The 25475-nt window shown below is 37.9% G+C and overlaps 1 protein-coding gene across 2 annotated transcripts in view; it reads left to right on the forward strand.

The window, feature by feature from the left end:
- The window catches only part of nr5a2 (nuclear receptor subfamily 5, group A, member 2), a 67360-nt gene that overhangs the window by 33006 nt on the left and 8879 nt on the right, over positions 1–25475 (forward strand). For both annotated transcript variants that reach the window (XM_044129653.1, XM_044129654.1), the window contains 2 exons: positions 6872–6991; positions 10927–11074. In XM_044129653.1, coding sequence (XP_043985588.1) covers positions 6872–6991; positions 10927–11074 — 268 coding nt within the window. The remainder of the gene's footprint in view (positions 1–6871; positions 6992–10926; positions 11075–25475) is intronic.

Here is a 25475-nt window from a genome sequence, read left to right on the forward strand (position 1 = left end):
GCTGTCAGGGGAGAGAGTTATGTGCTTTACTCTCATCAAACTTTGCACTGCAAATAGAGAAGCAACATGAACACCTCTCCTCCAGCCCTCAGCTACTGTCTCCCATGTACTCACTGGCCAGTTTATTAGGTATATTTCAATTGCTAGTTAACACAATTACCAATTAAACCAATCGCCTGGCAGCAACGTAGTACATTTTGCTCTTTGGTTTAGACCACAAAAGATGTTACTCCTGTCAGTTAAGAACAAAAACTGAATCTACAAAGTAATTTTATAGAGGAATTATTATGCAAAATTCATTTTTGCACATTTTTATGCTTCACATCTCTGATTCTTGAAACAGTCCAAGTGCTTAAAAAGACACCCATCCATTTTCTGAGTAAACATACATAGACCACTGCTGCATTCTTAAAGGTTGCGAAGGAGTCTCCACTGCTTCTGCTTCTGGATCTGATTCAGGGTCATAGAATCATTGTTGTACAATTGTGCTTCTATTAGCTGGTCTTTTCACATGCATAAAATACGAGTGTAAACATTCAGTTGTGGGATGTGGCCAGCAGCTTATTTGGAATTAAAGTGACAAGAGGCCTTGAAACAGGTCATTCTGAAAGGAGCTCAAAATCTGAGTGGGAGAAATCTCATTATCTGAGAATGGGTCTTTTTGCAAAATATGCAATGACCATGTTTTGTATAGCCTAGAGACCTATCCTAAGTTGTTCAAGGGAGTATAATCGGTCCCCATTAGCATTTTGGACTCTAGACATGAATCTGAAAGAGAAAACTAAGAGAGAATTAAAGATTAGGGTAATGGTAAAGAGGCCGTCCTAACTCAAAAACCTTGGGCTCATTACTAAAAAATAAATTGTCAAATTTCTTCTGGAAACATGCAAAAAACTGGCCCTCATTTTATTTATTATTTTTTTATTCTCCCTTTACTTGGTTTTATTTTTTATCTTTATAGAATATCCTATTTTAGTTCTAATTAGAAGCAACATTTTTTATTGAACTATTTACTATTGGAAAAATGACTGAAAAATTCTTTGCTTTGGCCAGCTAAAATGACCAGAAACCACCAAAATTATTATTGTTGCAAACACACTGAAGCTCCTTTATTAAATTAATTAACTTAACTAAAAACGAGCTACAGTACGCTGTCAGCCTCAGCATCATTAAGCGTTTGCAGCACTGAGAAGAACAGGCGCTGTTCTAGGTAAATTAATCCCTGTTCCCAGGTGAATACATTGCCTGTTTGGCTCAAGGCGAACAGATGCCAAGATAGGGACTGCACCAAAGGATGGCAGCTACAGACGAGCATGCATTGATGTGAGCTTCAAATCTCACCTGTAGTACTCAGAGACGGCATTGATTCCCGTCCAGCAGAGACAGGGAAGACAGAAGCACAGCTATTGTTTATGTTTGAGTCGTTTAAGCTCACAGTCTGTGTTGATGTGGGCCCCCCTTCATCCCCCATCCTGTCGTGTAAAAAAAAAGAAGTGATTTTCTCCATTCATTAAGGCTCCGCAGAAGGAGATTCCATTAATCTGTTCATTAGGCTACATCAAAAATGGAACTACTTATTAAAATCAGATCCAGCTGTGTAGTCTCGTTAAAGACCAACATACTGTATGAAGCTTAACAATGCTTGTGGCACCAGACCAAGACCCCACCATAAGAAAGGGGGGATTCTGGTACATTGGCCTGCTTTGAGTCAACACACCATCATAATTGATGTACTCATAGCAGGGGGGTATGAATAAACATTACTTTTTCTTTTTGTAACTGAATCATCTGAATGCTTCATTTCCAATTAATTTACATTTGCGTAGATATGAGAGAATATGCGCTCTTAATCACTATGTTTTATTTTCTCACTCCCCCCACCCCCCAAGTCTTTTCTCATTCTCTCATTCCCTGTCTGGCAGTTCCATTCCCCCTCTCAACTCGGCTCTCCTTCTTCTTTTCCCTCTCCCTCTCTCTCGCTGGTAAAATCCCATTAATCTCAGCAGGTGGTTTTGAACAAAAGCTATGGGCTAAGCGATTGATCCGGGCATTGATCCCACTCGCCTGAACAATCATAAAGGTGTTAAATTGGTTTCTTGGAGCATATGTATTTTTCATCGCTGGCTGCTGCAGTAGAAGTTCCTGCTTGGAATTTTACTTTCCCTCTCCCTTTTTTAAGTACACCAGAAATGGGTGTTTAAATAATTAATAGATCACACCTTGAAAACCAACCTTAAATGTGGATTTTGAGACCAGTTTAAAGCAATTTCTGAAGTGAATGTTAAGTGCATAAACTTTAGTAGCTAAATCCGTGATGGGCTTTGCTGTATCCAAGGACAAAAATATTCTTGCTTTTTTTACTCTTCGAGTGAAATCATTTCTGGAATTTATTTTGTGATTAGAATGGAAATTCAGATGTGCATTCATTTTAATGCACACAAACATATATTTTTTTCATTGTATCATCACTAAGCAAAACCTTAAAATGGATTTTTTTAAATTTTCCTTACAATTGCAGTGAGACATGCACGATTAGATTTGTAACTGAAAGCTTTGATATGCTCATTTAATTTTAGCCAATTGTGATTTTGCTTTAAGAAATTCAATTAATCCGTTTTTGAAATATTTTCTCAGCTTAGAGCTGTGAGCAGTCATTAATTATTTAATAATTAATTGTTTTTCTCAGTAAAAAAAATATAATTATTTTGAGCTCACATTTTAAAAATACTGAGCAACTAAATAGCAGTGTCTCTCTCTATAGTACAGCAGTACTTCTCTACTGGTCAGGGTTTGGACACATGATCATGCCTAGTTGGCAATCTGAGATCCAAGTAAAAAAATAATAATAATAATAATAATGATTTTTCTTTTTCAAATTAGTCACTCATTCAAGTATTAATCATAAGGCCAAGATTTACTCAGAGCAACTGGTGACCACCACTTTAACAAAATGTGACGCTATTATTATGCAAAACACGTGGAACAAAAGAGTTGTGAGACAATATGGGGGAGGGTGTTGTCCAAAAAAACATCCAAAAACAGTCTGTGATGTTTCTCCAACTTCCAGAGAAAATCTATAACCGGGGTTCTCAAATCCAGGCCTTCAGGCCTGTTGTCCTTCAACTTTTATGCATTTCTTCTTCAACACACCTAAGTCAGTTAATTAGGTTATTAGCAGGTCTCTGCAGAACCTGACAGTATATTGCAGAGGTGACCTGATGCAGGTCCGTTGGACAGGGACACATCTGACAGTAGAGGGACACAGCCTCTAGAGGCCTGGATTTGAGAACCGCTTGAAAAACCCCTGATTTAAATCAGAGATTGAAGGCTTTGCTAACTTTCAGTTCAATCTTTCTGACATCTTCTGAAATCCATTTGCTATTTCCTCAAAGCATGTATAAGTGAATTTTCTGTTACAGATAACTTATTTTCATACAAGAAAATTCAAGTACCAACCAAAACTATTATGCAAAATGGCAAAGCTGCAAATTGCCTGTTTGTTGTAATAACACATAGGAACAGTCAGCATCATTCAAAGATTCCTTTGGTTTATCTAATGTATGACAAACATTAATGTAGCATCTGGCACCCTTTAATCAACAGCATTTAATTCCTACAAATATATTTTCCTCAGAATAATTATATAGTTTTGAGTTTCATTGATGATCAAATTAAGGAGGAGTTTCTTTTTTGTGTGTGTCCTCATTTCTTTAAAGAGCTGGAACAGTAACAAGAGGCATTATCTAAAATGTCCATGACTGTGTGATAAGCGTCAAACAGTTTATAGATGATTTATCAGTTTTATTGCTTTTGTGTTGTTGGAGCAAACTTCTTGTTCGCACTTCCCAATGTCATAACAATCTGTGGATTTAATCAGCTACTGGTAATCATCATCATCATCTGATAATTATCAACCGTTTTCTCTCCATGACAACGAGGCAAAATAGTCATCAATTCCATGTCACCTCATTTATAGTATCAAGAGAGCAGGCAGCCTATCTCGTAAGAACAAGCGCCAGATGACAGAGCAAAGGAAGAGCTTGTCAGGGAAACAACTTGTGATGCTGATACTTAAAAGGTCAGCGAGCTCAAGTCCAACCACTGGTACGCCCTTACACTTGTCTGTCTGTCATCATATCCCCCCTTTCACCAAGCGGGTGTACGCTGCCCTCATCTAGGCTGCTGTCACCCATCGTCATCCCCTCTGAGTTGCCACCCTTTGATGACCCGGGCTTCTTGTCAGAGAGGAGCTTCCAGGCAGGCACAGAGAGGACAGTCCTTTGAAGAGGACCCCGGCACTTGCCAGCCCCAATGACACGTGGCTGATTTCTTTGAAGAACTCAGGCTTTATGTTTACCAGTCCATCCACAGATACACGTCATGCCTTGCTTCCAGCATCGTTACATGGAGAGACGATGAGGAGCGCTTGGTCTTAGACTGCTTTCCATGCCCTCAGATGGTTTTAATGAAGGCATTTGAATTTTCCTTTGGTCTTGAGCTCTTGACACAGATGGCGCAAAGCCACAGAAAATAGATGTTTAGGTGGACAAGTCACAAGAGGAGTCCACTATACTGTCAGAAATGTTGGAAAAGGTCACAGCAGCATTGCTCTGATTTTTTTTATTATTATTATTATTTTATTTTTATTTTGTTGAACTTATAAATGAGAAATGAGAGATATAAGACATCTGAGACTGGTGGTTTTCTATTATTTTTTTTGTAAATTACATTACTGTGTAGATACAACATGTATAAATAACCTACCTGAGCTGTCAGCATTCTGAATACAATATCAAGGAAAATATATTAAAGAAAAACATAAGTCTGTTTTGGAGCACTAACTATAGTATGATCATATATTTTACTATGCATTATTATATAGGGATTGTTTTTATTCCCCTTGAAGACTTTTTCATATTTTGTCATGTTAGATCCTCAAATGTCTGTGTATTTTATTGGGATTAGCTCTGTCCATCCCCCAATTTACTTTGGCCTGCTTCCATGTTACGGCTGAAGAAAAGCATGCCCACATCATGATCCTGCCACTATTGTCTTTCAATATATGTTCATGGTGCTTTGCAATTTTAATTTCCCTGCATGAGACATTTTACAGTTTATTCCTTCTCAAGGACAAATTTGCGAAGATCATGACAAGTTATTGTCTCCATCTCCCCCAAAGTTATGATGGGCCTCCTGTCTACTTCTTAGTCTCCATAACATTTTGGTGCTCAACAATAGTTGTGGCACCAGACCAAAATATAAGAAAATGTGACAATGCTCGAGGACCATGAGAACTTTTGTAAGGCTCATGTCTTTGTTGGGTTTTTTTTTCAGTGAAAGATTATATGGAACTTGATTTATGGTGAACTTCATTCATGTAAAAATCCCCTGACAAATGCATATATCATACAATGTTAAACAGAGTCAGTACATCATTTTTGCTTTTGGAATATATCAGTAGGTTTGCTCATTCTGCAGCTGTGTGTGTAGTCTGTAGTGCGTTGTCTTCCTAAAAGCTAAATTGGCATTCTTAAACACTTGCCCTAAATCAGTAGTAAAAACAGTTCCAGTTAACAAGAGACAGAGTTCAGACCTGCCCATGTCAAAATAAATATTGAACTATTTCACATTTTTAGCAGGCCTGTAGCTGCAGACTTCAAATAAATGATTAAGGTCATTCCATTGCACACTTTCTTAACGGCTTCAAAACACATTCCTCACAGGTGTCTCTACACTGCAGCTGCCTGTGTCACAAAGTTCCAATATTGATCCACATTCTTAACCCTACAATCGGCTGACATGGGCAATGACTGTCACATACTGTTCTCACACAGTCAAAGCAGCAGTTCACATCTCTCCACCACAGCCCACGATATTCCCAATAAACGCCACAAAGAGCAAAATGTTTGCTGATAGGGCGGGGGAGGGGAGAAAGAATTAACCTCTCATGTATTTTCCTCATTCCTGTCCTCTAAATGGGCCCCTTTTTCCCCCCCGTGTCCACTTTTTTGCAGTAATGATTAACACTACTGAGCATGGGAAGAGACTCTCTGTTACAATGGAGGAGGTTGTTTTGGTTCTCAAATTACCGATTCATCTGTGTTAGCTTCCCAAGTTCATCTGGCAGATTACTGAGAGCCTGGTGTTTGGGAAGAAACTCTCCTCTTAATCATTATCATTGTTAGAATCACTCAGAAATGTCTGGCAATGGGCAAACAGACAAAACCCTTAACATTGTCAATTGAAGCACGTAGCAAAGCACTTAACTCACTCTGGAAAGGTTCACATGAGAAAAGCCTCTGAATGAGTACAGGGGACTTTTGGGATTTGCGTAGGGTTGTGACAAAAACACAAACCTGATCAATACCAATTGACCTGTGTGTAAGCTCACCCTGCTTACAGGGTCTTGTGATACTTTCAAGCTGGTTCCCAAGCCTGACACAGTTTTGTTTTAAGTGTGTCTATACATACATTAGGGTTGCAGCTAATGATTATTTTGAAATTGATTATTGTGTAATCAGTTTCAAAATAATTTTTTGATAATTTTTAAAATTGTTATATAATGTAAAACTTGTGCAGTTCAACAGTGTGTCCAGGTCTTTCCACTTTTTTTATAGGCTATACATGCACACACAACTTCATCATGTACTCTGTTGAAAAATCTGTCGGCATAAACATCTGCAAAGACAAAAACCCTTGCCACCCAGTAACAAGGGACAGTGACAGACATACATTCGGCTCGGATGACAGATTTCTTACAGTGGATATGAGGTTTAGTTGCACAAACACAGACTGTTGTTTCAGCTGTACGGGACAGGAAATACAAACAGACAACTTGATGATTTTTTTTGTTTTGGGTATCTTTAACCAGGTGGATGACCAGATGAAGCTGCTGCAGAACTGCTGGAGTGAACTCCTCATCCTCGACCATGTTTTCCGTCAGGTGGTACATGCAAAGGAGGGCTCAATCCTGTTGGTCACAGGCCAGCAGGTAAGTTAGTCAGTTTCCTCATTTGGTGACTTCTAATGACTTACACTGTTCTATTTTCCCTTAAAATACAGAAAAAATATATAAAGCTCGGAGTCACCTCTGAGCATGTATTTCTATAATTTTTGTTGATTCTGCTTCCTCCAAAAAGCTAGAACTTCAATTTAATCTAATTAAACCCCAATTTATGTCTAATCTTCTTGGATCAATCAATTTTACTCATTAAATTAAGATTCCAGCTGTGGAAAATATAAGGAAATATAAGAAAAAATAATGACTTATGTTGTTGTCCTTCTATATTTGAGGAATATAGTCTGTATTGGTTCCCTCTGCTAATTTGAATTTATACACACACTGACAAAAGGAAATGTATGAATAAAAAATATAAGTAAATAAATAAAAACTCTACAAATACCTAAACCCATAGGAATCACCCCTTAGTATTCTGCTTTCCCCCTAATCTAGTTCAAAAAAGTCAAACTCAAAAATAGGAACCCAAGCAAAACTATGAAAAAAACCCATTGTGAATATGCCTCTGAATAAGATGAGACGTTATAAATTATAGATTTTCTTGTTCTCTAAAAACACCACCTTCCATCCCAATCCTTTACAACAACAGATGCTGGCATAAATTTTGTGAAAGTGCATGTGCTCTAAATGCACATGCTTGATTCCACTGTTCTGAATGAAGACAAAGTCATGTTGTTTGTCAGAACTGGTGTAGACCTGCTCACCTCTGGTAAATAAGTAGCACAAATGGAAGGGAGAGATATTGTTTGTGGCACTAGTTTGAGATTATACTATAGGTCCAAAACAAGTGAGCTGTTCATTAAGAACATCTCACCTTTCCCAGAGAAAGGTGAGATGAAAATGAGTGAAAAGTGACAAAATTAAAGAAGAGTTGTGGGACAGGAAAATAAAGAAAATATCAAACGGAGAACATATGAAGAAAAAGATGGAAAATGTCAGTAAAAAGAGGCAGAAGAAGCGGAGTTGTGCAGCGATGGGACAGGGCATGATGAGGCGAAGCGGATAAGGCGGTTTGTGGAGGAGGAGAAGAGAAAGGAGGGGCTGATAGTCTGGGGAGGCGCAGGTCAGCGCTTTCGTTTGCATACTGTGGTTAATGAACAGCTGGTGTTGAGGAGTGTGTGTAAATGTATTCATGTGGCTATGCATCAGTGTGTGTGCGTATGTGTATGAGGCGCTGAAACAGTTCATTATCTCCTATTATTCTCTGCCTGGCCAGGGGTGACAGCACAACGATAATACCAGGGATGTTTAGACCAGAGCAGCGGCATCACCTCAAGCAAAGGCTACACAAACACGTCAGCACAAAGAAGGCTCATTTTGACCAAAGCAGTATGTTTGCCATATTTAGTTTGTGAAATGCTATAGGACTACAACTGTGAAGGTTTTTGAGACATGAATTAGTGGGAGATAATATATCAAAGTCACTGCTTTTCTATAGTTTTACTTTTCAGCAGCTTGGAAAGTTAGAGATTAAGATTCGGAAGACAAAAGTAATGACAGAATTGTTGAGGGAAAAAAATTATAAATATCTTAAAGTCTGATTAGCTGAGTTTTATCTTTTTATCTGGTGTCAAATATGTATAATTAGTAAGGCAACCAAATTCATGCAGTCATCACCTAATTAGTGAATAGAGTACACTGTGAATTTAGTCTGCAAATTAATTCAGTGGTTACATGAAGGCCTCAGAGGTTAGTTAGAAAATATATGTGAACAAACACCAATATGACAAAAGAGCACACAACACAGACCAGGGTTAAAGTTGTAGAGAAGTCTAAATCAAGAGTAGGTCATCAAGCAGTATTTTAAGGTTTGAATATATCACAATGCACCCTGTTCAATCCATTCTTCAAAACTACTATACTTCCAAGCGTACACATCACAATGAACTCTCCATCCCTAGAGTGAAAAATGGTGGTGATAACATCATGGTGTGAGAATGCTTTTCATCTGTGATAGGGAAGTTATTCAGAGTTAATGGGAGCATGGATAGAACTAGATGCAAGGTCATCCTGGGAGAAAACCATCCAGTGCTGCACGGAATTGTTTAGATCAAAGCATTACAACAATTAAGTAGAAGTCAAGAGATAAATTCAAAATGAATAATTTTGCTGAATCGCTATAAGTTCACGAATGAACACATTTAAGTTTTATGAGTATGACACAAAGCTATCTTTAAGTATAGGTATCATAAATAAAGTAAATAGAACTTTATATGCGATATCTGCGCATAATTTTTTAAGTAGGTGAAGGAGGATAAAATCACACAACGGATGTAATATTTTCATGAAGATTGTTCTGTTGTTGGACCAGGTGTCTCATTTTGCTTTTCTACAAGTTCAACTCCTACAGTTGAAAAGAAACCCACTGAAGCAACAAATTAACAGTTACAAACTGTCATTTAGTGTCTGTCTTTCTCTTTTGCTGCATGTTCCCTGCTTTCTAATTCCTTTCTTTTTTCACATTTTCTCTGATTCTATACTGCCGTGTGTTCCCTTGTCACCAACATCAGAAAGATATGGCCATGAGTGCTTGTTCTTCATCCTGTCAGGAGGATCAAACATGCAGTATAACTTGCATAAATATGTACAAAGATCAGATGAGAACGACTGCAATGATTAAGCGAGGCCTCGAAAGCTTGGCAGCTGGTTTCATTATGAGTCCTGACATTTTGATGGCACGCACTCTTATGTTGGGCTACAAGAAATTCAAATGACCAAAGAAGGACATACAAAGAAAAAAAAAGATTTAATCAGTAAAATCCTTTGTTTCTTTACATTTTTACTCAAAACCAGTAGTAAAAATATAAATAGCATTTTGAGTGAAAATATTAAACAGTGTACCTCACCCCACCAGGCACAATAAACAAATATTGATTGATTGCCTGATTGATACACAGGTCACCAAAGTCAGAGTTAGTGCTAAGTCGGCTATAGTGACATTATAGCTTTTTCCTCACCCCTTTTACTAAGGCGAGGAGGTAATAACCCAAAGCACCACCATCAACAGTCCAATCTTTCAATGAACTTATTTCATGCACAGTTGATTTTATGTAAATTGATTGACATCTTGGATGGGGGCAGGCAGTGTCTGCTCCCCACAGTCATAACTCTTTATGTACTGTAGGTAGTAAGAAGGGAAGAGGGAGGGACACAGCAGTTGGGACAAAGAGTATGGCCAAGTGAGAGCACGATAAAGGCAAAGGGGATTAATTCCTCGTGTCAGTGTTTGCTTTACTTTGACTCATCAGACGAGACCAAAAAAAAATTTGTGGCGAGAAAGGATACGAATCATCTTATTTACACAATAAATAAAACTCCTGACCCTGAGGCTGGTTTTAATTGCAAATGCGTGCTCGCAGGGACTCTCTTCCTCTCTGAGCATTAGGAACTGCGCACGCCAACATCTACCTTCCCCTGGAAACCCCTGCACAGTCAATTATGGTAATGAATCGTCAATAAATATAAAAATTTAATACGGTCCTGCTTACTGTGAGTGGCAGCTAAGGACCTGCCCTCCCAGAAAAAATGTGCTGCGCCTGCAGATCTGAAGTGCACATGAAGAGAAGTGTTTGTTTATGCCAGTTTGAGTGAATGCCTTTGATGTAATATGTAAATTCAAATATATATTGTTCTTGTTTCACAATCAAAGCTAGAAAATTTTCACAGGTAACTATTAATGCTTTTCTAACAATACTTGTTTGAAAAATTTATTGTTTTTATTTTAAAAAATGCCTCCAATTTCTACCAAACTGACAGAAATTCCACTGCCTTCATTAAATGGTAATGAGCAAAGTCATTAGTCTTTAAATCTGCATGTTTAATCAATAAATGTTTGGAATTTATGGGAATGTCGTTTCTGTGTTGCAGATGTCTTAGCATCTTTTTGTTTCCATTCCTGCTTTTTTCAGGTTGATTATGCAGTGATTGCTTCACAGGCGGGTGCGACGCTCAACAATCTGCTGAGCCATGCTCAAGAGCTGGTAGCCAAACTACGCTCCCTGCAGCTGGACCAAAGGGAGTTTGTTTGCCTCAAGTTCTTGGTTCTGTTCAGTCTCGGTGAGTTTCTGAAAATTGCATTTCAGCTGTGATGATCGGTGAGTTAATCTTTTCAATGAGATGCCATAGAAAGAGTGACCAAAGTACTCTTTGGCTGAATGGGGTGTAGCGTAACAACGTCTTGCCTCTCCCCCACCTGATAATGCAAACTGCTGGTCAGTTTCTCTGAAAGAAGTCTCCTACACTGTTAACTGACTTGGAGAAAACAGAAATTCAGCTATTTGGAAATATATTGAATCATATAAAGATGGTCATGGCATGAAAATTATAGGAGTGCCACCCATCGGTGGTAAAAAAAAAAAAAAAAAAAATGTAAAAATCACATTTAAAAACCAGAGGTACATTTCATCTCCTGTACAATTCAAGCAGTTCACCCTGAGAAAAGCTGAGTTCGGTAAGCGATAAACCATGATGGACAGTAGCAAGGGAATAGAGGCTGAAACAAGCAATGTTGAGGAAACTACTACTCAACTAACTACAACGCAATATGCTCTTCGTGTTCATGTTTGATGTGCAGTGGTGCTACTGGGTAAAAGGCTCATTGTCAGTCTCCTTTCTTGCAGAACATTGTACATATAAGTGTGTGTGTGTGTGTGTGTGTTTCTTTGGGCAGAGGGAGGAGTGTAAACTTTGGAATTTTGGAAAGGAAAAAGAGAAAGTTGGAGAGGGGAAAGGTTGAAGGGAGGTGTGAGAAGAAAAGAGAGGAGAAAATGGAATAGGAAAAGAGAGGATACTGGGAATTGATATAAGGATCCATGTGCAATGTATTCTGTATTCTGAGACAGGTGGGAGAGAGTTAAGGTTAGAAGGATGACCAGCACATGAGATTTGGAGGAGGTTAAGTACCTTATTGAGTTAAGGGACAAAGAGGGGGGTAAATATGTTGGGATGTCCATGTGTGGGTATATGTGCACCAGTAGATATATATGCTTATACCAAAGCTGCTGACTCCTCTTACAGCTGAGGTCAGGCATAACTCTGAAAACGTTTTCCTTGCAAACCATTGCAAAAAAAAAAAAAAAAAAAAAAAAAAAATCCCAATGTACTAATAAGCAGATACACATACGAATCAGCTAGAATTAATGTGTTTGTTAGCTGAATTTGTATAGAAAGGGGATGGAATAGAGATACCTGCACAGGGATTTCATTGTATATATGTCTGTGTGCAAGCATGTTTGTGTTTTTTTTTTTTTTTTTAGGGGGGGTTGGGGGCGGGGGGGCGAGTTCGTAGGGCTGGATGTTTGCTCGGGCACAGGGTCTAAATAATTTGGCAGAGGAATCATCAATAATGAAAGGCCCACCTGAGGGATGTGTATTGCCCCCGGCAGTGCCTGTTCTCAGGCCTCCCGCAAAAGAAGACTGATATAGGCGATGTAGAGCCAGCTGAGGGGATCAGTGTAATAAGGGGAGGAGTCATTAGCGGGATGGAGGAAACTAAACCATGGCAGATTAAGGTTTACGTAAATAACATAATTTACAGCTGATGTAAGATTTACATAAATTCTTCTGTGAGAGGACTGGTTTTATGGAAGACAAGAGAAAGATCAGATGTTTCTACTTGAATGTTTCTACTCTAATATCAATCAGATGCAACTAATAAATATATGATTGCAATGTGGCTTTTTTCATAAAATGCAGATTTTATTTTTCTTATTATTCTTGAAGAAAATTTAGATTTTGGATTTTAAACTTTTCCAAAATGTGAGAAAATGTTTTTCTGTCCAACTATCGCCTCACCTTTATTATAGAATATTTTTTTACATTTGCTCTTTGACCAGCCACACCATGTCTGATTACTTCTAGACCCATAGAATCAAATATAAATAAGAAATATAAATAAGAAATAATAAATAAGAACTCATCTCTGAACTCATGTTGTAAGGTGTCGAAGACCTGCAACACAAGAAAATACAATATAAAAAAACATATCAATAATTCTGAAACAGAAGAAAAGTTTGAGCTTGGGCTTAATCCTTTGAACTAGAATCAAGCTAAATTTTCAATATGAAAATCAGAAGATCTGATACCTGAGTTCAGCTGTAGTGGTCTATAACATAAAAAGTATATGCATAGATGTTGAGTATGTGACATCACAATGAAAGGTAGTACACACAGATATTTAGTTAAAAACACTAAAGCTTACAAATGCATATCTCTTAAAGGCTATCTACAAATAACATTGATAAGTGGTTTTGTAAAATCATTTAATTGAGTTGTGTGCGTATAATATTGATGTTATAGCTGATCACTTCCCCTGTGAATCTTGGAAGTACAGTGATTTATTCTGTATTTTTCTCCCTTCCCTCGTGCCTTTTTTACTTTCCATTTCTTTTCTGCCGTTTGTCTTCTGCCTTGATTTTTCTCACTGGCTGTCTCCTCTATCGACAGCCCACCCCACCCCTCTTACTCTCTCTCTCACTTTCTGTGTGTGAACAATCGGTCACTTTCCCACTAGCAGAGGAGCTTTTAGTTAAGCAAGATGTCGATAAAGACAGAAATATAGATGTCAGCCCACCTGAGGGGAGACACTTGTCATGATCTGCGCGTGTTTGTTTTCAGAGTTAGACTTATTCTATCTCTCGTTGTTCTCTTTCACTCCTTCAACGTCTTGAGCGAAGGTTCTTAACCTCTGTCAAGGAGGAAATGATCACTGTGATCATTGATCTCCTAAGTGTTTATAGTAGAGAGAGCGATGATTGTACTGTATGTCTTGGACAATGAGAAACAAACACTTTAGAGTTTGAGGTCTGCCCAGGTCAGAGTTCAGTGACGGATCACTGCAACTCCTTCAGTGTCAGGATGCTGTTAATGGGTCTTTGATTTCCTTTAAAGTTCTCAAAGGCCTTACACAGAGACTGACAAGATGCCGGATGATAACACATCACGAGGTGAAGAAGAGGTCACAAGCTTGAATTCAGATTAAGGACAGTGGATTAAAGATGATTGCTTTCCCGCTTTGAAGACAACTTTTTTGCTGCTTCAAATGTTGGAAGAAAAATAGCAGTTATTGATCATCCTTTACCAAGAAAAAAACTACACAAATGTGTGTCTGGTGAATTTTCATTAAGCAGATGTTGTGACAGAGGTCAGAGCATGTTCAGCCAGCGACCATTTAACCCAGCTTAGTGGGTCAGACCCCGTCACATGTAATTGATTCAGACAGGTGCTACCAGGCCTCGTCAGCCAAGAGCAGAGCCAGAGGACCTGCCAGAGCTGAATGGGGAGGTAAATTGTCCCAGTGGAGAGAGCACTACTGGGAATAAATAGACTTAAAATTGTTCTTTATCAGGAATAATAAATGTGAGAACAGGGTGAACATTTTCATTGGTCTTCGATATTTCTTTTTTATTTATGTTGTCGGTTTTATGAAGTTGTGACTTTTAAAATTTCTAACAATTGAGCATTTCCTTGGGGTTATTTAAATAGAGAAAATAGGGGTCCCGGTCTAACAGCACAAGCATATAGAATTGCCAAAATTACTATAATTCATAAATGAAGAATCAACAAATTTTTTTTGTTCTTTTCAAACCAAAATTAATTAGCCAATTTTAGTCAAATTATTTTGGCTTAATTGTCTTAGCATTTGAAGTCACAAACATACAAAAAAGGTCTATTTCTCTCTTAATGATAACCAAAACCTGAACAATTTTACACTTAAGATAATGTTCTGATTAAGATGACATCGAACTGCATAGCTTAACAAGCCCTCTAATAATGCCATTCAGTCAGAAAAGGTTTTTGTCGGAAATATGTTTCCATCCACTGGACAGAAAACAGCAAAATTGCTACAATTTCTGACACATTTGACAAAATATCAATTCTTAATTTCTAACCTTTTACATTAAAGAGAAAAGCAAAATATCAAGAGAGTGATAGTTCTTTTTAATGAGTATCATCAGAAATTGAACCCCATTCATAAAAAAAAATAATGCTTTAAGATTGAACCTCCATTAGCTTCCTGCCAAGTGATTAGTTGGTCTTTGAGGTTAGAGAAGCTCACCCATCAATCCCCTACCTCCTGACCTCCATCCTTCTACATTCATCCAGCCTTTGCATTGTCTCTTGTCTCATTGTTCTCCCCTTTCTGTCCAAATCCATCTTTTTCCACTATTATCGATCAAGGGTCTATCACAAGACCCACATCCACTATTTCTCATTCATCTTAACCTTCAATTCATCTTTTCTCTGCTTTTGAACCAACTCCTTCACCCATCTCAACCTTAAAAAACCTCCAATAGTAATCAGGAGTACTTGAATTAAAATTAGATTTCAGATTAAACAAACCTGTGTCTCAAACAGGTTTAGGTTGCTTTAATCTGTCCATCTTCAGTTTTTGCATGAGTTTTATGTTAAAATCAGCTCAAAACATATCCAACCTCACATTATGACACATTTCTCATTTGCATAATTAGGTTTTTTTTTTTTTTTTTTTTTTTTGGTATTGCAAGGTCAGACACAAATCTGCTGACAACAAAAACACAACAGATGAATTAACCTTGATGAAAACACACACTTTTCCTCCTTCCTTTTTTATAATTGCTGATTCCCCACACAGTGAGAAAGACAAAAACACAAAGCATGTAATTCCCAGGCAGGTACAGCCTAATTAAAGCAAGAACTGAGGCTCTTCACAATCAATGTCCTTATCCTTGGCTGTAGAAGGCATGCGCTTCCATACACACAAATAGAGATAAACACACGATTTTACACATACAGCACAAATTAGTCTTACAAATATTTATTTCCAGAAAACAACTGAATCATTTACGATGTAGCTGAGGATTGATCAGCTACATCATGAGGGAGTGGGTTTTTCCAATACTTTTTCTTTTTTAAACTAAATTAGGAAACAAATGATGTGGAATTCAAGCTGCATTTAAATAAGTTTTAACCCTTTACAGCTTAATAAGAATCTGGGAGCATAATTCTTTATTTTTATTTTTTTCTCTCTTGTGGCCAAACATTCTGCTGGAATGGCCACCTTGGTCCTCATCAACACTCTAATGAAATATTGTGAAGCGTAAGAGGCTTTATAATTTTTTTCCCTCTTCCCTCAGAGGTAAAAAAACAGGAATCAGTAAGCCATATGCTTACTATAAAAAACAACTATAATGACATAAACAACGGAGTTTAACCTTCAGTGTAAGTAAAGGCACTGGCTGCAAAACAAATACACAAATTAATGGTAACACTACCAAAAAGAGAAAATAAAAACATACGTTTTCAAGGCTGCTTTAAAGATTCACATTTGATTGTTTATTGTATTTACAGTGAGTGCTTTATGTTTCAGGAATAAATAATGTGTCTATCCATAACTGATGTTTCATCTAGGATGCTTTATGGGGCTGCCTTTTTTAAAACTTTGCTTTCATTATGAGGGACACGTGGAAATGTAATGTAAGAACTTGTGCATACCTGAACAATTAGAATTTGTACAAACCCCAAAAGTTCAGTAATACAACCTTCTGGAGAACACTACATTCGTCCTTTACTGGTTGAGGTCATTTGGTAAGATGTTGCATTTTATGTTAAATTCCTAAAAGGCAACATAGGTATTTGCCTAATTCTTTACACTAACTAAACAAATTCATATTATGAATTTCACATCTTCTCTCTCTAAGTTGTTTAAGCTCTAAATTAATGAACCGGTAGGTTTCTTAACTGCCACAAACACATGTAATAGCATGCAAAAGAAAGCAACAGCACAAGGAGCTATGGCATACACAGGGAATCTTAAATCCATGGATTAGTACATAACAGAATGGCCTCCCAATTCAAAAGCAATCAGAGCAAAGACTCTAGCTTTGATGGGACCTCAAAAGATGTAAAATTACCCAGCTAATTGAGAAGTTATTTGAAACTTTTCATCTCCTCTGAAAGCCAATGTAAATTTTGATATAGATTTATTTGTTTCATCCTTTTATTTCTGGCAGAAATGGTGGAAGATCAAATTGTTACCTTTACGTCATATTAACATGTCTGTCTGCTATGGCCCAGCAACTGTTCAGTGTTGAAATAAAATTAGCGATGAGGGAAATCCATTCTAGCTGTTTATTAGATTATGTTCAGTCAGTCAACACATAAAATTCTTTCTCACTCCATCTGTTTACTCTAGACATAATTTCAGATGTAGAAAACTAACAATTAAAATAAACAAATAAGTACAAATCTATCAAAGCTGGGAAAAAGCCTGCCCTAAAGAAAGTAATCTAATTCATTGGTCTGCGTCTGCCAAATTTACCTTAAAAAAAAGCTAACATTCTGAGCAGTAATCTTTATGTGCATCCTGCCACTTTGTAGGGAATTCTATGTAATGAGGCTTTCTAAAAAGCTTTCAGACTTTATCAAGCTATAAAAGCTTTGGGTCTCCAACTTGCCAATACTACGTGGCAATACTGCAGGCTGTCATTAAGCAGCAGTTGCTGTGAGTTATGGTGGTGGAAGGCATTTTGAGAATCACGGCTTCACACCTTATACTGCCCCTCTTGCTATCAATTCTTCTAATGAATGTCAACATTTACCAGATTCTCAATGTGTTTTGCTTCTTTTTCTACCTTCTCTGATCTTATCACGCTGAAACAGGGATTTATTTGGCCATTATGTTGATAATTCACCCTTTTGGGAAAATGTCCAAGAGGATGAATACTTTTTATTTGCACTGTAAGTGACATTGACCTCTGAACAATAATGTATTTATACCCCCAAGAAATTAGAAAGTTATGGATTCCCAGTTAAATGTTCAAACTCACTTTGTTAAATTTAATGAGGTAAAATATAAATTAAATTTTCTTAATTGTAAAGAACTTAGGTGCAGAAGTGATTTTTAAAATCTATTTTTAATGTGGTTTTTCACCTCTGAATAAAAGATTTATTTTTCCAGAGTGAGTTTTTTCTGCTTTAATTTAAAAAAAACAAGTATTTATTAACTTTTTATACATCTTTAATCAGTGATCTCAGTATTTGGGGTAAGCATTGCATAATATTGGGCATCAGATAATCCACAGTTACATATGAGAATTTCATTTTACGTTTTCAAATTGAAGCGTTCCAAATCCACAAATTATTCAAAAAGGTAACCACCATCTTAAAGATTTTCCATGTCATATTTTACCACTACACACCTATATTCACAAAGTTCTTAACACAAAGAGCAACATCTCCAATAAGGTTTATAGAACTGTCCTGTTTTCAAAGAATTTCCCCTTTAAGGTGAGTTTTTATCTTGTAAAAACAAAGCTAAAACAAAGTTCAGCTCATTAACAGATCTACCAAGGTGAAAAGCATTTAGTATAGAGAAGGACCTTTAAGATGTTTTGTAGTTGAACTGAGGTTGGTGTTTCTGCCATCTTGCTTATGGCTTCCTGATAACTTTAGAACTGTCTGAAAGTATTCCCATGCTGTCCTTGAAATAAGCTTCTTCATAACATAGTGACATTCACAAATGGCTCATTTCTGAAGCTCATGGGTGCCTTTATATCAAATCTTTTGAGTGAGCTAATAAGATGACTCAAAAGAAATATTGTTTTCCTCAGAAAAGATTTATAGCACAAAAAGAAATATGCATTTCCGACATCAGATAACCCCTTTCACTTTGCAACATGGGCTCACATTTGTAGAAATCAGGGAATGTATGCCTAAGTGGACTAAGTGTATGTTTCATAATGTACTAGCTCAGAAAGAAGAAATTAAAAGTAAAAGAAAAAAAAAACAAATTAATTCAGTATTGCAATCGCAGCAATCCTGGTAACCAGCCACTTAATGATGCCTTGACCACTGCATGATAGCAGGAGAATTTGATCCACTTTTAACGCTCTGATAAAGCAATACAGGATAAATCCCCTAAACTCCTGGCCCACGTTTATCAATGCTGCCCTTAACTCTACCACTAGCGAGTACAAGTATACAAATGCTCTTGTAAAAGTTTTTTTTTTTTTTATGCTGTTAACTCCTACCTTTGCCTTCCTCCTCTGCTCCACTCCAATACTCCCAAGTCAAGTGATTTAAAGCGCTAAGGCTGTGGAGAAAATGTTACCCTCCATCCCACCCTGCTCCTCTCTACACATTCTCGCTCTCCCTTGGTCTTATTACAGGCTGTCAGTTTATTATAAAACATTAGGAAAGCAGAGGGACACTTGCAGTTACTGTCCTATCGATTGGTCAGGATAGATTCTGTGATTTAGAGTCAGCCTCTGCTCACGACCTCCACATTCTCAGCCTCCTATTAAGGCACCTGCGCTTTGCTTGGGCTATTGATGTCTCAACATTAACAGTTACAAGCTGCTACAGAAAATCAATGTTCAACTTTTATTACCAGCTGCATAACATGGAGGACCTCCCACTGCTTGGTACTTAGCAGTCTGTCTGGTACATCAGGTGTTTTCTGTAGTAACATCCATCATATCCATAGCATATGATAACTTTTCAGGGGGCAGTTGAGGGTCTCAGAGCTTAAGGGTATATTATAGGAAGGTATAGGATGGCAAACAAATTAGAGCATCCTTGAATCCCTGTCTCTGAACGAAGATGTGAAGTTGAGAATGTGTTCGTTGTGGAGAATTTGAATTTAAAAAAATAAAATCTAAAAAAGCTTTGGACATTTTTAGCTTCCTGATGCAGAAACAGACCTGTTCAGTACAATACTTAAAAAAACTATCACTCTTCTGAGCCACAAAAACTAGCCAGACATTTGTCTATCACAACCATCAACCTGGATTTGAGTGCTGTAACTGTTACCCAGGAAGGGTGGATCTAGAGGGGCTCAGGCCTGTAAAACATTTATGAGTGGCTACTGTGCAGCAGTATGGCAACCCTTCTGGGACAAACAGCTGCTGGTTCTGTGCTCTCCGTGCCAATCAATGGTACTCAAGTTCATCACACACACTTTTCAGCCGAATGACGGCAACTGATTTCTCCACCTCTCCCTCCTCTGATCGTTGGACTGCCCACCTTTGGGGCCTCAATGCACTTGTTTTTTCACGTGACGCTGTGTGTAGGGGCTGATGGGGGGGAAAGGAGTAAGGACTGATGAGCGTTTGTGTTTTGTTTGGTTTTTATTTTCTGGGTTTGTGTGTGTGCTCGAAGTGGGTATGTTCCCAGTGGGCAGAGCTTGAGGTTATCATTATGTACAGGTACATCCGCTGCAATGCTAATGCTGCTGCATTCTCAGTGGCCACAGCTCAGGTCCCAGCACTGTGCTCGCAGCGCTGCAACTCCTCTCCAATTAAAGACTGAGGGAGTCTGTTTGCAATAGGGAGGACAGGCTTGGGCGTTTTGGAGCCCTGTGGAAAACAGGCTCACATTAGTCAACAAAAACAGGATTGGAGAGCAAATTGTGCATAAACCAGAGCCCTGTTAAAAAGTATGTAGTTGGACGGGGTTTCTCATGAGTATCATTTTTGTAATAACAATCATGTAGTCCATTCCTAATCAATTTAATTTACTATCAGCAATGCAATCATATATTTTATGAGAGCTGTTGTTTTGTTAATTTTGTAAGCAGCTTAAAGAGCCCAGACCAAAGTTGACTTTTTGAACCCGCCTGCGGTCTTAGCACAGGAGGAATACGGCAAGTGTCAAGGTCAGAAAGCGCTGAAGTGGGGTCAGTGTACAAAGTAAAATATCCATGGGGTTGAAATGACCCCATCTCTTAAGATCGAATTAAAAAAACCCCAATCTCAAAAAGTTCATATAGGTTAATGCCAGTGCTTTTTTTTTTTTTTTTTTTTTTTTTTTTTACAAACATTTCAACTGTTGTCATATTTGTCCTGGGTAGTTATTTAAACAGAAGCCAATGATTATTTACACTGAAAATGGAGGCAGGAAGTTGTTCACCACCAACAATCTTAGTTTGTACATGTACCAAGAGCAGAACATGTAAAGTGTTTTAGGTCATAGAAATTAAAATAATGTATTGTACAAAGCAAAAATTTCACAGCTGTTTCATTGAATTGTTTTTTTTAGAGAATTTCTCTCTCAGGCTACTCTGATCAGAAAGACTTAATATGTGATATTTTTCTCAGTTCATGTTTTACACAGGAGGAGAACTGGTGACACACTGCCTGCAGTTGCTTTTTTCTGTGTAAATAGCCATCACATTTTGTATAAAAAAAAGAAAAAAAAAATATATATATATATATATATATATATATATATATATATATATATATATATATATATATATATATATATATATATATATATATAGTATATAAGCAGTTAGTTTCATCATCTGCAACTAACAAATATGGATTTATACTAAAAGAAAACACAAAGAGATTGTATACTGCAGATACTGACTTTTTATATAACTTCCAAACACAAACTTTCCACAAACATTTATAAAGCTCTCGTTAAAGATATCACGGGCCTTATAATGACTGATAAATGAATTAAATAAATTGATGATTGTATAAAAAGACAACTGATTTTGACATTAGGTGTTTGAGCTGTTTCTTAAGAAAAGCGCTGAGTGGACTGTAGAAGTAAAAATAGTCCTTCACATTCACCTACAGTTCTAATATTACAAATGGAGCTCTGTGGCATGACAGAACTGCCTGGCATGTGAATTGTCAGTCATTGTGTCCCTGTGTGATTATGTATAGAGCAAAGGCATGTGCTCAAACTATGGCAAGCTATCCGGTGGTCAGGTGGCTGCTATAAGATTAAACAACCTTTGCTCTTTGAGCATGTGTGCATGAATGCGGGTGTGTGTGTGGGTGTGAGTACATGTTCGCCTGTGTGTGCTTTTAGACAATGTGGTTACAAGATACTTCTGGCAGAGCAAAAAACAGCAGAGCTTTGAGGCAACGAGTGTGTGTGTGCGTAACCAGAGACAGTGATTAAATGTTTTGAAGCACAGATGATCCAACAGTTGCTGTCTCTTGTTCCTGCTCTCTTTCTCTCCACACCCACCTGTGAGTCTGCTTCCCCTTTGTGTTTCCACAGCTCTTTTTTTCTTGTCTCTTTCTTGTCTTGGATTATATTATAACCACACAAGTTACACAGAAAATCTTCAGCGTCTTCCCATGATAAATTCATTTATTTATAAGGAAAAAGTAAACAAAGGGGTTAAATACAACATTCTAACATCATTCTTACACAAACTCACCGAGCAAACACAGATATCTCAACGTTATGCTGTGGGACATAAAAGTATATTGCTGGCTAATCCCAGACATTCGTCATGTCAACTCGTGCTGTGTTAGAAACAGATTTAGAACATTGTGTTGTTCTCTGGTGCCACCTGGCACGTATGCTGAAATGCTGCTGCTGGCAACTCTCTCCGGAACTATAAATTCACTCAGCGCTGAGTGGTTTTGGTATAGCACATCAGCAGCAAACTCAGCATTAATAGAGTCTTCAGTGTCATTACAGTGTTCTGAAATTATAAAATCACAGACTTTTAAAATAATTAATTTGCTTACTTCATGTTTTGTCAATTTTGAGTAAAAAGCCACAAAGTTACAGATGCATGTAAAGATGTATGCAAGAAAATAGTTTCAATTGTGTTTTAAAGTTTTATTGATTAAACTATAATTTTGTCATCACTAAATTTTGGACACTACAATGTCTACACAAAAATGTCCATCACCATTTTGTATTCTGTAGTTGAGCAAAATAAAATACATTATCTCCTACTACTCCTTACTGTGAAAACAATTCCCCACAGAGTGATGGTGCTATCACCTTTCTTCATTAAGGATATACTGTTACCCAGCTTTTTGCATGTAGGCCACAAATCAATCAATCAATCAATCAATACATTTTTTTATATAACACATTTCAGTAGCAAGGCATTTCAAAGTGCTTTACATCATAATACACACACAAACACAAAGTCATGCAACACAGAATCAACAATCAAAACATTACATTAAGTCAAATGCCATCGTTAAATTCAAAATTGATTATGTTTCAAATACAACTCTAAATAGGTGGGTTTTTAGTCGAGATTGCATTCAACTTCTGCTGACTTTCTTTCAACTGATAGGTTTCATTGTGAGGTTTGAACATGAATTTCCTAAAACTCGTGAATTTCATGAATTTCCTAAAACTCCTAAAGTCAAATTGGTAAAATTCCTAGACCAACACAACTTTATTAGTTTGTTCTAATAAAGTTTACCCTTAAAATTCTTCTTTTTTCCAGAGTTTCCTGAGTTCCACGTTTTAAAATCCTCATGTTAGAAACTGTACACAAGCTCTGAATGCGTCCTTCTGAGAGACCAACTTTAAAAAAGAATGTCCAAGCGTGTCTTTATGTTAATTACATTGCTATGTGAGATCTCAATAAAAAATGGCACAGTGTGGTTAACATGTAACACAATCTGTCTCTAGTCAGCACACTACCTGATGGCATCCTTCATCAATTCTGAAAGGAAAGAAAAGGTGTACAGGTGTAAAATGAGAGAAAGTGAAGTACTGAGAGACAGAGTGGTGGAGGAGGAGGGGGAGCACCTATGCTATGGATTAACTGTCCTTCATGCTGAAAATATACATCCCCGGGCGCTTGGCACTGAATTATTAATTCAAATTTGTCAAAGAAAGAATGAGAGAAATCTATTGACTGGGACACAGGCTCTTTAATGGTCTCATTAAAGGGGAGGCTTCCCACACCATGCACCTTCTGCACTGTTTAAGGAATTTTCGGGGCAGTGGAGGTTTTGAAGGTGGAGGGAGGCAGCTGGGGGGGCACTTGACCCCCCAATGATTTTCTGTCACTTTATCATAAACAAGAAAGGCTGACATGCCCCATCCCCCTCACAACTCGCTCCCCGGCACTCGTCTCCTCACACCCCCAAGCACAGCCATACAAATCCTGGGTGTAATTAGCCAACGGCTGCAAAAGTGCACCGAATGTAAACGAGGTTCACATGCACGAACTGAATCTGACAGATGGAGTCAGCAATAACACTCACATTTTAAAATGCCTGCTTGAACTGTTACTGACAGGTACAAATGAATTACAAGGTAAAGTCACTGTGAGCCTGAAGAGTCATCTTGTAGGCAGCGTTATTGATTTCTGTTAATTCAACAGTTTTTTTTTCCTACAGTACAAAGATTATTTTTATAAATTTCAGCGTAGATAGCGTGATCAAATCCTGACTGTAGTTCATTAGATCTGGACCTGTCAGTCAAGTGTTGGTGCCATCAGCTGCACTCGGAGCCGTGTCGGTGGGTGGAATTTGGACGGAGACAGCTCTGTCCGGACAGCATTACTGAGGTGGAAGGAGCAGAGACTTGTGGGTGCATCATTCCATCCGAGGGCAGCTCATTTGAGAGGATTTTGTTTTCACCTCGGAGGGGGGCTAAGTCAGGGGGCAGTAAGGTGGGGAGAACTAGAGGGACCACAGAGGGCTAAGCAGTGAGTTCATTGCTGATTCAAGTCTCTTAGTAACCCTCTGGCAAATGGATTTTCATAACGCTGAGACAATGAGTTTTTTTGTTGTTGTTGTTGGGGTTTTTTTCTTCTTCTTCCAAGCCTGTCTGAAGCATGTCAAAAATGCATGCACGGATAATTTGGATCATATTTTTTACACTGTGATTTTAACTTAGTGATTCATGGCCACTTCAAATAAAATAACTTATTTATGGTTGCACCGCTAGCACAGAACAATTCCTACCATCTCATGAAAGAGTAATAATCAAAAGATAGTAATACATGTAATTTCATGTCAAGAAGACTTAACTATCCCTTTAATATTTATCCACGCTGATAGCAGCCTCCCTATCTGTGTCCATCTGTTGAAGCTCTCTCACTAATTCAGGGTGTAAATTTACTCCCCCGTTCACTTCAAAATAAATCCCTACCACCTCCCAGTCAGCATAGGCAATGAGAGAGGCTTGGATCCTTTCTGCTCCGAGCGCCTTTCCTCTTGTTTATTTTATCAGACCTAAGGCACATTTCTCTGCTTCTTAATGTCTCTCGCCGGCTGCTGCTCTCCACTCCTCCACCCCCTGCCACAACCAACACCACCGATACCAGTCTGTCAAGCCAGCGACCCATCCTTGGGCGACAGAACTCACCCAGCCGCTACCTGTTTAGCTTAACAACAATAGCTATGTTGTCGGTGAAAGGTTTTAAATCTGACTTAATATATCCCCAACTGGACAGTTTCTGCATAATTCTCTTTCATTGCCGGATGGCTTTTGGCCCCTTGAGAGGCTTAAAGAGAGGGTTTGATGGGTTGGTGGGCAAATTGAGCCCTAATGCTTTATTCTGACATGCCGACAACAACCCGTCGCCTTAAATGGCCTGTTTCCAAGAGCTGGGACCCACTTCTAATTATGCACTGGTAGAATCTTGGATATTTGGCCTCTAGACATTAGGTACTATGTTGGCTTGCGGGCATGTTGCTACAATATGTAGCTGTGCGCCAGTGAAATAACATTCAATGTTTAAGAT

Source organism: Gambusia affinis, linkage group LG10, assembly GCF_019740435.1.
Source record: "Gambusia affinis linkage group LG10, SWU_Gaff_1.0, whole genome shotgun sequence".
Classification (NCBI taxonomy): Eukaryota; Metazoa; Chordata; class Actinopteri; order Cyprinodontiformes; family Poeciliidae; genus Gambusia; species Gambusia affinis.